Raw genomic sequence first — 14496 nt, 5'->3', positions numbered from 1 at the left:
GGGCTCGCCATGCTTGAAGGAATATGACGAAGATATTTGATTGTCTGTCCATAATGCCTTACTGTCAGCCTGTCTCCCTGGCTGGGTGCATTGCTTCCCGAGGTTGCGGGGTAGGTTGAAACAAGGCTGCAATACCTCGCGTAGCAAGTACTACTAAAAATCGACAAATCGCATAGCTAGACTTGTAAATAATCTGCTTTAAGTACCTATATCAAAGAGGCCAGTTAACTAGAATTCTTGATCTCCTCTATTGATTTTGTTCAGAAGTTCCATAAATTGTTCTATTACTTTACAGGGACAAGAGAGCCTTAGTAATGTAATATGCATGTTAGTTTACTCCGTACTGGCCTTGGAACTACATACCTACCAGCGCTTAACTAATGTCTATAATTGGTGACTTACTAAACGCCACCCACTAAGTGTGACGTGTCCCATTTTGCTTGGGCTCCTCCTCTACAATATCCAGAGGGCTCACAAGCTTGCCTTGTGGATCTGGTCAGCATTTGTTCTAATGTTTTGAAACCTAAAACTTGGTGCCCTTGACTGATTCCAGAATTTAGAACCTAGATCAGGATATTCATGACATAACTACAGGGCGTCTTTGTACAGCAGACTCTACAGATGCCTTTTAGAAGTGGATTGTAGTAAACAATAGTTAACGGCTTCCATAAATGTGTGGCTTTTGGATGTCAGCAGTAGCATCATGCCAACGATTGCGGTTGATATCATATGACTCCAAGAAACCAGTGGCATACAATACAGTTAGATTGTGACATGAGGACCAGTATCTTGACATATATCTCATATCACGCGCATTGTCAATATGACTCTTCAAAAAAGAAGAGGTCTACTCTAAGCATTCTATACGTCTAGCGCTGATCTATCTCATTAAGTCTAAGCCATAAGTTCATGCTGTTTAACGCCTAAAGGTGAGTAGCATCCTCCTTAATCTTGGCCATCATTCGCTGGCCAATCTCACCATCAACCTTGCTAAACATAGCAACGACAGCCTCCCTCAAAGGAGCAGGTGTACCAGCCAAGCTTCCAACAACATTACCCACAAACTTCTCCTTCTCAGCATCATCAAAGACTCTCCTCCACAGATCCCGAGGCTGAACAAAGTCCTCATCGTCAACGGGGATCTCATTCAGACCGAGAAGTGCGTTGGCAGCAATACGCTCGTGGTGTGTGATCTGAGTGATGGATTGAGTGGTGACGCCGGGGCTGAGAGTGCTTCGGACGTAGTTAGGGTCGCCGCCGTAGTTCTTGGTGGTGGTGATGCCGTCGCGGACGAAGGGCGCGTAGACGGGTGCGATAGGGCGGTTGGGAGGGAGTTGGGCGTAGTTGGAGCCGAGACGATATCGTTGAGCGTCGGGGTAGGCGAACATGCGAGCCTGAAGCATAGGATCGGGAGTCATGGCGATACCAGGGACCAGGTTTGATGGTGAGAAAGCAGCTTGCTCAATCTCAGCAAAGTAGTTGTCGGGCTACAATTTATCAGCACTCAGCTCATCCTTGTCATCCAATAATAAACTTACGTTCTTGTTCAAGGTCATCTTTCCAACCTCAATCAGAGGAAAGTCCTTATGAGACCAAATCTTTGTAATATCGAACAAAGCGCGACCAAAGGTCTCAGCCCTCTCAGGCTCCATGACCTGAACATACAACTTCCAGACAGGATACTCGCCACGGGCAATAGCATCCCAGAGATCCTCAGTATGGTAATCAGCATTAGCACCAGCCTTCTTCTCAGCTTCTTCAGCAGATGCAAAGCTGGTGTGGCCAGTCTCGGGACGGAAGTGGAATTTGCAGTATCTGGGACGGCCAGAGCTGTCAATGAGCTTGAAGGTGTGAACGCCGAAGCCGGTGACGCGGCGGATGGAGTCGGGAAGACCGCGGCTACCGAAGAGATGCATTAGGGTATGGACACTCTCGGGTTGGTTGACGTGAAAGTCCCAGAACTAAGAATATTAGATCATGTAGTCATATCACCAGACTCAGGTAACTCACCATGGTAGCATCAGGTCGGTTGGTGGCGGGATGTCGCTTGTGGCTTCGGTTCAATGAAGGGAATCGCATGGGATCGCGGACAAAGAAGACAGGCTACTGAAATCAGCACAATAACTAACATCAACCACAGAATTGAGACTTACAACATGGTTCCCGACAATGTCGTAGTTTCCTTCCTCAGTAAAGAACTTGACAGAGAAACCTCGGACATCGCGAACAGTATCGGCGCTGCCCTTCTCACCACCAGTAGTACTCAGACGGAAGAGAACTTGAGTCTTCTTGCCAGCGGTGTCGAGGAACTTGGCGCAAGTCAATTGAGCGATTTCAGGGTTTGTGACCTCGAATTCACCCCAGGCACCAGCAGCTTTGGCGTGAACGACTCTGCGATGTTTGTTAAATGAGTAGGTTTGGTAGTGAGATGTTCAACGTACCGTTCAGGGATGCGCTCTCGACTGAAATGGGCCAGAGTCTCAAGGAGAAGGGTGTCACCAAGAGTTGTGAGACCGCCGCCGCCAAAGACGGGGAGGGTAGTGCTCACTGAGGGGTCCCGAACAGGCTGACCTACACTAGTTAGCTGTGCCAGGAGATATCTGGGTCTCAGACATACCCTCGGCCAAAGTATACACAGGGTTAGACATTTTGAAAAGCTGCAATTGAACGTAATGAAGAAGAACAATAGTTTCAATGACGAGAAAGAAACGAGGAAATTCCCCAGCTTAAGACAAATTTTCCACTCTTATCACGGCATCTTCAACCCCGAGCCCGCCCCGACAGATAAGAAAATGGATCTCATCTCTGCGGGCCTTTCTTCCAAGATGTTGATAAGATAGAGGTTATCGCGAACAAGTCCCATGTAAGCCCAATCACAGCACATACTTTTCTAAGCCGCAATCTTCGCCAGTGGATCGGCGAACCCGGTAGTACTACTGCTTAAGGCTAGTGCACTCCCTGCCGAAGAGCCGCTAAAACTGGATCCCGAGCGAAATGGTCACCGGAGCTGACTCGGCATCTTTGCCAGATTGTTCGTAACACGGCTTTTGCACGGCTTTTGCGAGACTTTTCAATTCATGGCGCTCTGGGGCTTGACTCGGCGTCTTTGTGAGGCTCTTTGTAAGCCGGGATTTGTGCGGGATTTGCTAATTCTGCGGTTTTGTGGCGCTTTGGGGGTCTTGGGGGTTTGGCTGTGCCTGTTAAATGCCGGGGTTTTCGTATGGGGAATACGTCACTCGTTGAACACCGAGAGATCCGTACAGAAGCAAACATCAGCGTTGCAGCAGAATTGTCGGCATCTCAATGCCGCAGGACGCGTACGTGAGGAATGTCCATCTTGAAGATGGAGAAGTTGGTCAGTGACGACATTGCAGGATGAGATATATAAATATCACGGCTCACGATAGGTCTTGGTGTTTTGCGATCCAACAATCACTCAGACTTCACTTACCAACATCTCAAATACTCCAAACTCCTCCCTCTACTTCACTGACTAGACTCATCTCATTCAACTCCTTCACTCTTACAACACCTTCAACTCATCAAGTTCAGCTCAGCAAAATGGCCTTCGTCGCAAACGGAAATGAATACGACTTCATCATCGTCGGCGGCGGCACTGCAGGAAACGCTGTAGCAGGCCGTCTCGCCGAAAACCCCAACACCCGCATCCTCATCATCGAAGCCGGCATCCCCAACCCGCACCAAATCCCCGAAATCACCACCCCCTCCAAGGCCTTCAACCTCCGCGGCAGCAAGCACGACTGGGCCTACAAGTCCACCATGATCAAGCGCGACGACTACGAGCGCATCGAGAAGCCCAACACGCGAGGAAAAGTCCTCGGCGGTTCGTCCTGCGCCAACTACTTCACCTGGATCCCCGGATCCAAGCCTACCTTTGACGACTGGGAGGCTTTTGGCGGGGAGGATTGGAATTGGGATGGTTGCGTGGAGTATCTTCGCAAGTGTGCGACTTATCATGATGAGGAGGGGCTTTATCCCGCTGAGCTGGGGAAGATTGGTACGGGGGGACCTATTCAGATTGCGCATGCTGATCTTGTTCCTGAGATGCAGCCGTGGCGCGATGCTTTGACTGAAGCGTGGGTTTCAAAGGGTGAAGTTCTCACGGAGAATATTTACGATGGTGAAATGAGGGGTCTTACGCATTGTGTTGATACCATCCATGGGGGTCAGCGACAGGGAAGTTTCTTGTATCTCAAGAACAAGCCCAATGTCAATATCCTCTATGGCGTTCAGTCCAAGGAGCTGATCATTGATCCCCGCACCAACACTTGTCTTGGAGTCACTGTCATCAACCCTGATACCAAGGGCGAGCTCAGCGTCTTTGCCAGCAAGGAAGTCATTCTCTCTCAGGGTGTTTTCGAAACCCCCAAGCTTCTCATGCTTTCCGGCGTCGGTCCCGCTCAGGAACTCAAGAAGAACGACATCAACGTCAAGCTTGACTCTCCCCACGTTGGCCAGCATCTTCTCGATCACCCTATCGTACCCTTCGTTCTCCAAGTCAAGGATGGCTTCGGTCTGGAGGACTACATCCTTCGCGATGGAGCCGCCAACAGCGCTGCAGTCGCTCAGTACAAGCGCGACAAGACCGGTCCTGTCAGCTCTGGTCTCCTCGAACTCGTCGGCTTTCCTCGCATCGACGAGCGTCTCGAGCAGCACCAATCCTACCGTGAAGCCAAGGCTGCGAACGGTGGTCTCGACCCCTTCGGTCCCAAGGGTCAACCTCACTTTGAACTCGATTTCGTCGGCATGTTCAGCACTGCTTTCCAGTGGCACTATCCCGTCCCCGAGAAGGGTAACTACATGACCGTTATCGTCGATCTTCTGCGTCCACTTTCTGAAGGTCAAGTTACTCTTAACAGCAACGACCCTCTTGTCCAGCCCAACATCAACCTCAACTTCTTTGGTAATGATCTTGATATCCTTGCTATGCGCGAGGGTGTTCGCTGGACCTATGATGTTCTCACCACTGGCAAAGGTTTCAAGGACATTGTTCTCGGCGAGTACCCTTGGAGAATGCCCCTTGAGTCTGATGAGGAGATGAAGAGGGCTGTTCTCGATCGCAGTCAGACTGGTTTCCGTAAGTCGAATCTGTCGTCATATGAAGAGTGTGTACTAACATATCTCACAGACCCTTGCGGCACTGCACGTCTCTCCAAGAACATCCAACAGGGTGTTGTTGACTCTCGCCTTCGTGTTCATGGAATCAAGAACCTCCGCATTGCTGATGCCTCTGTCATCCCTGTTATTCCTGACTGCCGCATCCAGAACTCTGTCTACATGATTGGAGAGAAGGTAGGATCCCCTCGACCCCGTTCATATGGCTTTACTGACATGTTCCCTAGGGTGCCGATATGATCAAGGCTGATCATCCTGAGATCTTTGGCCAGGAAGCCACCAGGGCCAACCCATTCACTAGCCGCCTGTAGAGAGGGATAGAAACAGTATCAGAGGGACTGGATTAGAATTGATTCGCGTTTAGACATAGCATATAGTCTTGTGTGATTTTGCAATAGATCTTTTCATTTCAGTCTTTCGCTCTCCATCTTAACGTTGATGTAAAAATGCTGTCAGTGCTGCCAGCTTTGTAAATGGAGACAAACACATCCACCAATCACATCTGCTCGGCGAATGACTCACTGCACAATTGCATCATCTCATTTGTCCGCTAGCCATCATTCAATGATGGCTAATTTAGATTCCTCTGAATCATTTAATGGGCCTGGCAGCTCATGATTATATCGCGCGATTTCACTTGAAGCTCTCTTGAATATTTCAAATCTACAAAAACTGTGAACAGAAATGGCATCGACAGCACAGATCAAAGTACTACTACTTACCAAAACCTGCGGTTACCGTCATGACTGCATTCCCTCCATGATCTCAGCCTTCAGCTCACTACCATTCTCCGTAAACGCAACTGAAGATTCAACAGAACTACTCTCTCTTTCAGACTACGACGTCGTTGCTCTCGGACACAACACCGGCGATTACCTAACTGAAGAGGAAGTCACCTCTTTGTTAAATTTCGTCGAGAATGGCGGTGGCGTTGTAGGCATCCATGCTGCTACATCCGGCCTCGATACAAATGCCAGGTATACCAAGATTTTGGGCGAAGTGTTTAATGGCCACCCACCACCGCAATGGATGACTCTCTCAGTGGAAACCCCAGATCACTACATCAACGGGCATGAGTCTCTTCCTGGTCCCAATGCAGCACCTGAAGAAGCTCATAACTGTCCTGTTAAGACAGAATCTCTTCTAGCGAGGCAGTTTCCATGGTTCGACGAGGTGTATACCTTCAGATCGCACCCACGCGTTGAAGGCCGCACGATCTTACTTTCAGTGCAAGAGGGCAACGAGGAGGGCGCTGAATCTGCTGGCTTTCCTCTGTCATGGACTCAGACGGTCGGAAGGGGAAGAGTGTATTACACTGCTTTGGGTCATTTTGATGAAGCATATCAAGACACTTGGTTCATGGAAGGCTTGCGCCGAGCTGTGGTATGGACTGCGAAGAAGGATTGAGTGTATGCTTTATGAGAAAACACGTTTGTGTACAGACCCTTTGGGTGACAAGGCGAATCGAGACGAACTTGACACTGTATCAGTCTTCATTTGATAATGTTGTCCATTCGGAATAAAGCTGTTTTTCAGGCAATTACCGTGCGCTGTACCTATTCCTGTAGAGTCGACATGCGGGTTGATCATCGCGGGTGGATGATGATCCATGGACCTTATTTCTTGACGAAACGGCTTAGAAGTTCGACCATAACTGTCGTCAGAACTAAGTTTCGAGCCAGCGTGATCTTACCACATTGGGATAATCATTCCCTCCTACCTACATAAGGTGAGTTGTTTTCGGCCATGTTCGATTCTGCGTCGCCAAGATGTCCTCTCAGTTCCTCGCCAAGACATATACCTCCAGTCGGAAGCTCCGTTCCCTGAAATCCATTGATCTTCACAGCTCCTGGATCAGAATAAACTCTGTCGCCTTTCGCGGGGTCGCATTGCGGAGTTTATCCAACGTCGGCTTACCACTTTTAAACCTCTTTCCAAGCTAGCCAAGAAAGATAAGCAACGGGACCAACAACGGGAACTGTAGGATTGTGGATCATGCGGGACGGAACAAGTCTTGGGCCGAGGGATCAATGCTTAATACCCAGTTTATATCTGGGCTTGGCTATTGTTGGAGGAGTCTTTCGTGATGACTTTCTTGGCGGTTTGGTTTGACTGAGTCAATGGTCTCAAGACGCGGTCCAATCATGGAGTTGGACTCTGCACGCGTGAACAAGGAGAGTTACTTGACAGGGTAATGAGACACGTTGATCTTGGGACACGACAGGATCAACAGCATAGGTGTCTTTAAAGGATAATAAACGCGCATAAGTCAGTTTATTGAACAAGGTTTCTGATGTTTAATTGTTAAGCTTATCTTGAGATGTGCAGTGATTGCTGAGTTGTCGGGACTGCAATGTGACGAGAACAAGACCCTGTTGTTGTAACCAGCTAGCCTTGATTAGGGAGCGCGGCTGAGCGCGTCGCGCATAGAGCATAACGCGTATTACCCCAATAACCACGATAACTACCCTATGCTAACTTTGAGCTCACCATTTCCTCCACGTTTTCTCCATCTCTCGCTTGCGAACACGGGGAACTTCTCAGCTCACAATAATATAGCCTCCGCTCTTGACTCCAGCCAACAGTGACAATCATCCCGCACGCATGACCACGCCAAGCAATGCCTAGACAGCAACGGTAATATGTCCTTGCAGACCACTTTTCATCACAAAAAACACAGGGGAGAAGTGAAGATCAGAAAGGCCAAGATACCCACGGAAGACCCAATTTGTACAACCGATGAGGGTCCTGTAGATAACTCGTGATGACAATCGCTCTGGGCATTACTGGGATGAGGCATGAGATCAGCGTGCTTATTGTTGAGTTAATCTCACTTTATTTTGTGCTTTGGGCGGTATTTGCGCTGCTGTGATTCGATCCTGGAATGTTTTGTAATATGCACAGTTTCACATTCAGCTCCATGCAGACAGTTACGCTCAACACTGTGCTACAGATTCAACGATCGCCACGACACTTTAGAATTCTAAAAAAGAAAACAGCAAAACTTAAAAATCTTCTAGAATTTTTCTTTTCTTCGAGATGGGCAGTGGCGATAGCCTCACAAGGCGATACAGTCTTGAACAACAAAGTCAATAAGCCGCGCCCTACCCGATACCATTTTGCCACGAGTGACGGAATAGCCGCCCGACGATAATTTATGACGTTGCTGTGAGAACTGAACTAAATCTTATCCAGAGCCTTACCCACTAAAACTCCACACACCTCGGCACTATTCTCCAATTTATTCTCGGCGCGGGTTGAGAAATCACGACAGCACAAAAACTTGGAGAAAAGGGGAGACTTCATACGGAGTAAGCTCATATCACTATGGAGACTTGTTATGGTTATTATCGGGTTGTTTTTATTTTATCTGGAGTATGAGACGATACTCCGCAAGATCTTACTCCGTGCTTCATTTCGGTTATGTCGTGTTGTGACGTGCCGATCATATCTTGACGATCCCCTAGTGATGGCCAACTCTATCTGTCAACAGAAACAATCTTTCCTCAAAACATATTAATGCGGTGTATAAAGCGTCACATTAACAATCGTCATTTCTCCAACTCGTATGAGAGGATTGAATCTAGTCATGTAATGGTACACAACACGTACAGGGATAAAGAGCCGAGGGATGGAGCCTCTTGATTCAAGGGTCCTTGTCTCCTTTAGGAAATTGTGAAGATCACCAAACGCCTATGACGTATCTCCTCCGCCAACGTCATTTTACCCATATTTAAAAATTTTCAACAATTATTATCACCAACACGATAACTCTCATTGACATTTCTTAAGTAGACCCAGTGTTTCCTTTCCCTTTTTACGTCAGCGGGGCCTCCTGACTTAGCGTAGCACCCGCCAAGTGACGTTATTCGCGATGAACAGTTACTGGCTAAAATCTCTTTCGGTTGGAGGCGACCCTCTTCACATGTAGTTTATCTAAGGTTATCGGTTCAAGGGACCAGAGTTTTCTCCTCATCGTACTCCAAGTTTTTACACCGTGCCAAGTTTTTGGGGCCCGAGTCATTTCTCGGCTTATCAAGTTGCATTTCTTTTCTCCACTTGTATACTGTGACAATGAACTGAGGAAGAAAAAAACATTGGGGAATTTGTGGGTGAAGTGATCCACGTAGAGCTCCAGAGTTTACTTGGCGCTGGTGTTGCTGATTGTCCTTATAAAGGATTGTGAATCTCCCAGACTTGAACTGACTCTGAATTGTTATCCAACATCAAGAGCTGGTCTTTTTTAAAGAAATCAGTCATCATGGTTCACGTCGATAACGAGCATGGTGTGCCGCACTACTGGGGCAAGACCGGCAAGGGTCTTCAAAAGCTCATCACTATAGTCGCTACTACAGACTTTCTTCTCTTCGGTTATGGTATGTTTACCCAGGTACCTGTGCGTTTGAGTGACGGCTAATGGCTGTGTTTCATGTAGATCAAGGTGTCATGTCCGGTATCATCTCAGCTCCCGCTTTCACCGACGATTTCCCCCAGGTTCTTGATGAGACGTACGAAGGCTTCGTCGTCTCCATCTACGCTGTCGGCTGCTTCCTCGGTGCTCTCTTCATCCTCAACTTTGGTGACCGTCTCGGTCGTCGCAAGTCCATCTTCCTTGGTGCTATTGTTATGATCATTGGTGTCATCATCCAGATCGCTGCTGTTCCTCCTAGCGGTGGTGCTACGGCGCAATTCATCATTGGACGATGTATCACCGGTATTGGAAACGGAAGTAAGTTACCTCGCCATTCCCACAATTGCGTGCATTGACGCTAACGTCTCAGTCAACACATCGACTATTCCTACCTACCAGGCCGAGTGCAGTGAGTCTCACAACCGAGGCAAGCTCATCTGCATTGAGGGCGGCAACGTCGCCATCGGAACGTTGATCGCCTACTGGATCGACTACGGCTGTACCTATGGTCCCGCTCCCTTCGTCTGGCGATTCCCCATCGCTTTCCAGGTCGTCTTTGCTACCATCGTCCTCGTCATGATGGTGAAGCTCCCCGAGTCACCTCGCTGGCTCCTCACCCATGGCCGTCGCGAAGAAGCAGCGACGATTCTAGCAGGTCTCAACGGTCAGCCCCGTGACTCCCACGACGTCACCACCCAGATGGCTACCATTGAGAAGGCTATCGCTGCTGCTGGCCACAAGGGCGGCAAGACTCCCTTCTCTGCTCTCTTTACTGGCGGCAAGACCCAGCACTTCCGGCGTCTCATTCTCGGTGCCTCTTCTCAGATGATGCAGCAGCTCTCCGGTTGCAACGCCGTCATCTACTACTTCCCTATTCTCTTCCAGAAGTCCATCGGTACCGATCACAACCTCGCTCTCCTCCTCGGCGGTGTCAACATGATCATCTACTCCATCTTCGCTACAACCTCTTGGTTCGCCGTTGAGCGCGTCGGTCGCCGCAAGCTCTTCCTCATCGGAACTGTCGGCCAGTGTCTGTCCATGATCCTCTCCTTCGGCGCTCTCATCCCCGGTACTGCCTCTGCTTCAAAGGGTGCTGCCGTCGGCCTCTTCACTTACATCGCCTTCTTCGGTGCCACCTGGCTGCCCCTCCCTTGGCTCTACCCCGCTGAGATCAACCCTCTCAAGACCCGCGCGAAGGCTAACGCCACCTCCACCGTCTCCAACTGGCTCTGGAACTTCTTCATCGTCATGATCACCCCCGTCATGATTCATGGCACTGGCACCAACGGCTGGGGCACCTACGCCTTCTTCGCTGCCATGAACGCCTGCTTCTTCCCCATCATTTACTTCTTCTATCCCGAAACTTCTGGTCGCTCCCTCGAGGAGATTGATCTGATCTTCGCCAAGGGCTACACTGAGAAGAAGAGCTACGTCACTGCTGCTAAGGAGCTTCCTCCTATGGAGGATCACGAGGTTCACGAGAAGGCTCGTGAGTATGGCTTCGGCAGTGACGATGACATCAAGGCGTCTCACTTCGAGTCTGAGGGCGACAACGGAGTCATGACTGACTCTGCTGTCTAAGGTCGAACAGGCATTCGACATTCTGTTCTAGCTTGCTGGAACCAAACCTTTTGCTTATTATCATGATTTGACGCATCTATAGAAGCTACGATTGTAGATATGACCTTTTAGATACTCCCATGACTCTAGTAGTCTAGCATGAATATACATCTTATAGAAATTACCGCCGTTTGAAGCTTGTGATTATTTGCCTGGGCCATAATTGTGAAATTCATTTGTGCAAACTCGCTAACAGCCAGGTCATTGCATCATGGTTAGTTTGTGTAGATCATCGGAGAGTTACGCGTTGCACCAGCGCCTAACGCGCAGGATGCAGTGGCCGGGCCAAAATTCGGTGAAATAGCCCATTGGCTGTCCGGGGACTTTTATCATCCCGCAGGGTCCTTGGTGGAGCTTCGGTGTCGATCCACGAGATAAGACTCCCTCTCTCAAGATTGGCAACGGCCATGGAGGCAGTATCTTTTTACCCCCGGGAAGCAAGAAAAAATCAGGCCCTGATATAGGGCAAAAGAAGTTGACTAAAGCGTATCCTGAACTAATGTTAAAGTTATGCTAAGCTACCTTGAGTCTTTTTGGTCATTCAGGATCAAGCTCCCGAGTGTTGTCTCTTCCCCAAACTGGCGTAAGAGGGATATTTGTTATCAGACAGCTGGAAATTTTTCGCTTCTATTATATCTACACGTCTATCCAACGAGCCATCCATGTCTGCGTTACCTGCTTCGCCTCATCAACAAGTCCCAAATCCAACAACAACTGCACACTCCCTCTCACCGCACTCTCAAGGGCACTAAAAATCCACGTATGCGTAAAAGTGGCCGCTTCTCCAATAAAAACAGTATTGAACTCCGTCTGGTAAAACGCAGGGAGATATAAATGCTGCTGTCCAAAGATCTGCATCGCAAAAGCACCAGCATGGTGTTCCTCTTGCTCCCAGCACTGCCGCGCCCAGTGTCCAGTCCAGTTCTCTTCGACTACATCGCCATGAACTTCTATAAGGGCGGTTTTTATGTAGGCTAGATGCTCCTCTTCTGACATGGCGCAGGCGGCTGTTGCCTCGTAGTCGGAGAGATAAGATGCCAGCATCGTTCCAGGGCCTGTGGAGTTGATGTGCCATGAGGGATAACAGACCTGGCCTAGTTGAGGGCTGGTGAGACGAGTACAGCCGCCAAAGATAGGCTGGTCAAGATGTTCCCAGAAGCGCGTCTTGAACTGAACAGCGACCTTGCAAGCGTTGGCATACAAGGTCCTATCGATTGCGCGCTTGAGAAGACTTGAGTATCGTGGCATCTTCCAAAATTTCATCAAGTTGAGCGGTACACTGTTGAGAACGTAATCAAAATTCTCAACATTGTTCGGCGTGCTGAAAGGTTCAGAGCCAGTAGGTTTCCAGAACACTGATAGAGTTTTGTTCTGGTTGTAGTGTAGACCGTTCACTTTGGCGTTGTACTGAACTCTGTCTTTGACGTGGGGTTCAAATGCAGCGGGTAAGCGGCTCAGACCGCCTTTGATGGTAACCCATTTACTAGCGAGGAAGTAAACGGTTTCGTACTCCCACATAGGCCAATAGATATGCGAGGGCGAGACTTCGTCAGTTGTGTTGAGGCCTGCCTTGATCACATCTCGAAGGTAAGATACCTCGGAGTAATCGAATGCTCCATCCTCTTTGGCTTGCTTGTACGCCTTGAAGATATTGGATGCATACATACGGATGCGCTCGGGAGTGAGTCCTTTGAAGTCATCCAAAGCCTCGATGGCTTCCTCAGCCGCTGTCTCATTATGATAGACAGGCGGGCTGTAATATGCTGGGTCATTCGCTACCTCAGCCTTGGTAGGCCATGTACCATCTGGACGTCGGAAAGGCGTGTCGACAGGTGTATTTGGAGAGCTTTGGATCCAGTCCCAGAACTCGACTTGGAGTGATTTGTTGCCTGAGTTCATTCCGTTGAGAACGTCAGCTAGCTGAAAGATCATTCGTTGATCCACGAAAGGAAAGGTCTCGTTTGTCTCTGAGTCGGTGAGTTCGTATGGAAATCTCATGGGTCCGAGTTCATGGTATTGACCGTCTTCTGGCGAGGTACCATTCAGGTAAACAGTTCTGACACGCCCTCCAATTCGCTCGGAAGACTCGAGAATCTTCCAGTTGTGGATGCCAACAGAGTCGAGAATGAGCTTGAGATGGTACAGTTAGCTTCGTATTCGGGACGAAGGCATCACTTACCGAGGATAGAAGGCCAGACATGCCACCGCCCAAAATACCGAAGGTCTTATTCTTTGTAGCGGTAACGAAAACATCATCAGGTTGCTTCTGTTTGAGATATGTAACACCATCGAACCACAGACTGTCGTCACCAGCAACATCTGCAAAAGACTTCTTCTTTTCACCTCGAGGTGCAAGGCGCTTGACAATCTCGAGCTCATCAGACTGACCGATAAGTTCACCGTCCAAGAAGGCGCTAAGACAACCACCAGAGATATCCTCCGATGTCAGCCAGACAAATCGTGTTGGCCGCTTGTCCTGGTGATCGAGATGGCGAGTCGCCAGGGGATGCTGGCCAACATGCGTCGAGCCGATATGATGCACAGTCTCTGAGACAGCTACCTCATCACCGCATGCGCCATAACTCAGAGTCAAGTGTCCGTCGACATCGCCGCCGTATTCAACGACAACATTTTGTGCGCTGCCGGGGCTGACTTTAGAGGGAGATATGAACTTGACAGCAGGGGAGTTGAGGGGTACTGCTTCGGCAAGCAGGCTCGCTAGAGACCATAGAAAAGCAGAACGTCTCATTTTGAACGCACAGAGGTAAACTTGCTGAATGGCGCCATGGGTACAGGGACATGGCCATGTTTAAATGGCTTCGCAGCTGCCATTCTTGTGTTGGGACCCGGATCCATTAATTGAACCCGACTCCCTGTCGGTATAATTCTTACCGAACATGCTTGGCAATACTGCAAAGAAATGCCTCGCGATGCTATCGTGACCGACTCGGTGCCAAGCAATGCCTTAACTGCATTTATACCATTTCTCTGGATAAACGTTATTTAGAGTGGAAAGAACAAACAAGCTTATTGTTTAGCGCAATGCATGTTCTGCGTGGTCTCAAGATAAGAGATGGTTATGCCGTTGAGATGGGTAGCTTGAATAGGCAAGGATATTCCCGGACTCGGCCGCTTATCAGTTTTGCGGACCGCTCCGATTCGTCTGATAAGATCCAGGAACAGGGGCATAACGATGATAACGGCTTTTGCTCCAGGTTTCGGAGTAGCAACCTTGATGCTTACCAAGGGCAAGGGCAGAGTCTCAGTGGATGGCAATGAAAATTTGACTAGTCCAAGAGCTTGCGGGCTAGACTGCCTTTCACGCTGCG

At 49.1% G+C, this 14496-nt stretch overlaps 5 protein-coding genes across 5 annotated transcripts; 3 read left to right on the top strand and 2 right to left on the bottom strand.

Moving 5' to 3' along the window:
- Window positions 1–771: 771 nt before the first annotated feature.
- On the bottom strand, window positions 772–2695 carry FVEG_12611 (catalase). The gene is made up of 6 exons (XM_018901961.1): window positions 2618–2695; window positions 2442–2571; window positions 2154–2391; window positions 2011–2103; window positions 1539–1961; window positions 772–1487 (listed from the first exon to the last, which is right to left on the bottom strand). The coding sequence occupies exons 1-6, from the start codon at window positions 2646–2648 to the stop codon at window positions 924–926; spliced, it is 1479 nt and encodes a 492-aa protein (XP_018760581.1). The 5' UTR covers window positions 2649–2695; the 3' UTR covers window positions 772–923.
- A 557-nt stretch (window positions 2696–3252) lies between these two features.
- Window positions 3253–5534, top strand: FVEG_12612 (hypothetical protein). Its single transcript, XM_018901962.1, has 3 exons — window positions 3253–5098; window positions 5150–5313; window positions 5364–5534. The coding sequence occupies exons 1-3, from the start codon at window positions 3376–3378 to the stop codon at window positions 5445–5447; spliced, it is 1971 nt and encodes a 656-aa protein (XP_018760582.1). The 5' UTR covers window positions 3253–3375; the 3' UTR covers window positions 5448–5534.
- A 187-nt stretch (window positions 5535–5721) lies between these two features.
- FVEG_12613 (hypothetical protein) lies at window positions 5722–7423 on the top strand. Its single transcript, XM_018901963.1, has one exon. It carries the CDS (start codon window positions 5821–5823, stop codon window positions 6541–6543), a length of 723 nt encoding a protein of 240 aa, XP_018760583.1. The 5' UTR covers window positions 5722–5820; the 3' UTR covers window positions 6544–7423.
- Window positions 7424–8914: 1491 nt separating this feature from the next.
- On the top strand, window positions 8915–11304 carry FVEG_12614 (hypothetical protein). The gene is made up of 3 exons (XM_018901964.1): window positions 8915–9512; window positions 9572–9865; window positions 9918–11304. The coding sequence occupies exons 1-3, from the start codon at window positions 9398–9400 to the stop codon at window positions 11126–11128; spliced, it is 1620 nt and encodes a 539-aa protein (XP_018760584.1). The 5' UTR covers window positions 8915–9397; the 3' UTR covers window positions 11129–11304.
- Window positions 11305–11803: 499 nt separating this feature from the next.
- Window positions 11804–13916, bottom strand: FVEG_12615 (hypothetical protein; the record flags this gene model as incomplete). Its single annotated transcript, XM_018901965.1, has 2 exons — window positions 11804–13297; window positions 13347–13916. The coding sequence occupies 2 exons, from the start codon at window positions 13914–13916 to the stop codon at window positions 11804–11806; spliced, it is 2064 nt and encodes a 687-aa protein (XP_018760585.1).
- Window positions 13917–14496: the final 580 nt, after the last annotated feature.

The sequence above is a fragment of the Fusarium verticillioides genome, chromosome 3, assembly GCF_000149555.1.
Source record: "Fusarium verticillioides 7600 chromosome 3, whole genome shotgun sequence".
Lineage (NCBI taxonomy): Eukaryota > Fungi > Ascomycota > Sordariomycetes > Hypocreales > Nectriaceae > Fusarium > Fusarium verticillioides.
The sequence above is the reverse complement of the archived record's forward strand: the minus strand, read 5'-3'. Positions and strand labels throughout refer to the sequence as shown.

Bases quoted from the DNA above. Each gene is read 5' to 3' on its own strand.
- FVEG_12611 (XM_018901961.1), bottom strand. From the start codon at position 2,648: ATGTCTAACCCTGTGTATACTTTGGCCGAGG. The intron at 2,572-2,617 runs GTATGTCTGAGA...TAACTAGTGTAG, and splicing joins TGTGTATACTTTGGCCGAGG to GTCAGCCTGTTCGGGACCCC. The intron at 1,962-2,010 runs GTGAGTTACCTG...TAATATTCTTAG, and splicing joins ACCGACCTGATGCTACCATG to TTCTGGGACTTTCACGTCAA.
- FVEG_12612 (XM_018901962.1), top strand. From the start codon at position 3,376: ATGAGATATATAAATATCACGGCTCACGATAGGTCTTGGTGTTTTGCG. The intron at 5,099-5,149 runs GTAAGTCGAATC...CATATCTCACAG, and splicing joins TCGCAGTCAGACTGGTTTCC to ACCCTTGCGGCACTGCACGT. The intron at 5,314-5,363 runs GTAGGATCCCCT...CATGTTCCCTAG, and splicing joins TCTACATGATTGGAGAGAAG to GGTGCCGATATGATCAAGGC.
- FVEG_12613 (XM_018901963.1), top strand. From the start codon at position 5,821: ATGGCATCGACAGCACAGATCAAAGTACTACTACTTACCAAAACCTGC.
- FVEG_12614 (XM_018901964.1), top strand. From the start codon at position 9,398: ATGGTTCACGTCGATAACGAGCATGGTGTGCCGCACTACTGGGGCAAG. The intron at 9,513-9,571 runs GTATGTTTACCC...TGTTTCATGTAG, and splicing joins CTTTCTTCTCTTCGGTTATG to ATCAAGGTGTCATGTCCGGT. The intron at 9,866-9,917 runs GTAAGTTACCTC...CTAACGTCTCAG, and splicing joins CACCGGTATTGGAAACGGAA to TCAACACATCGACTATTCCT.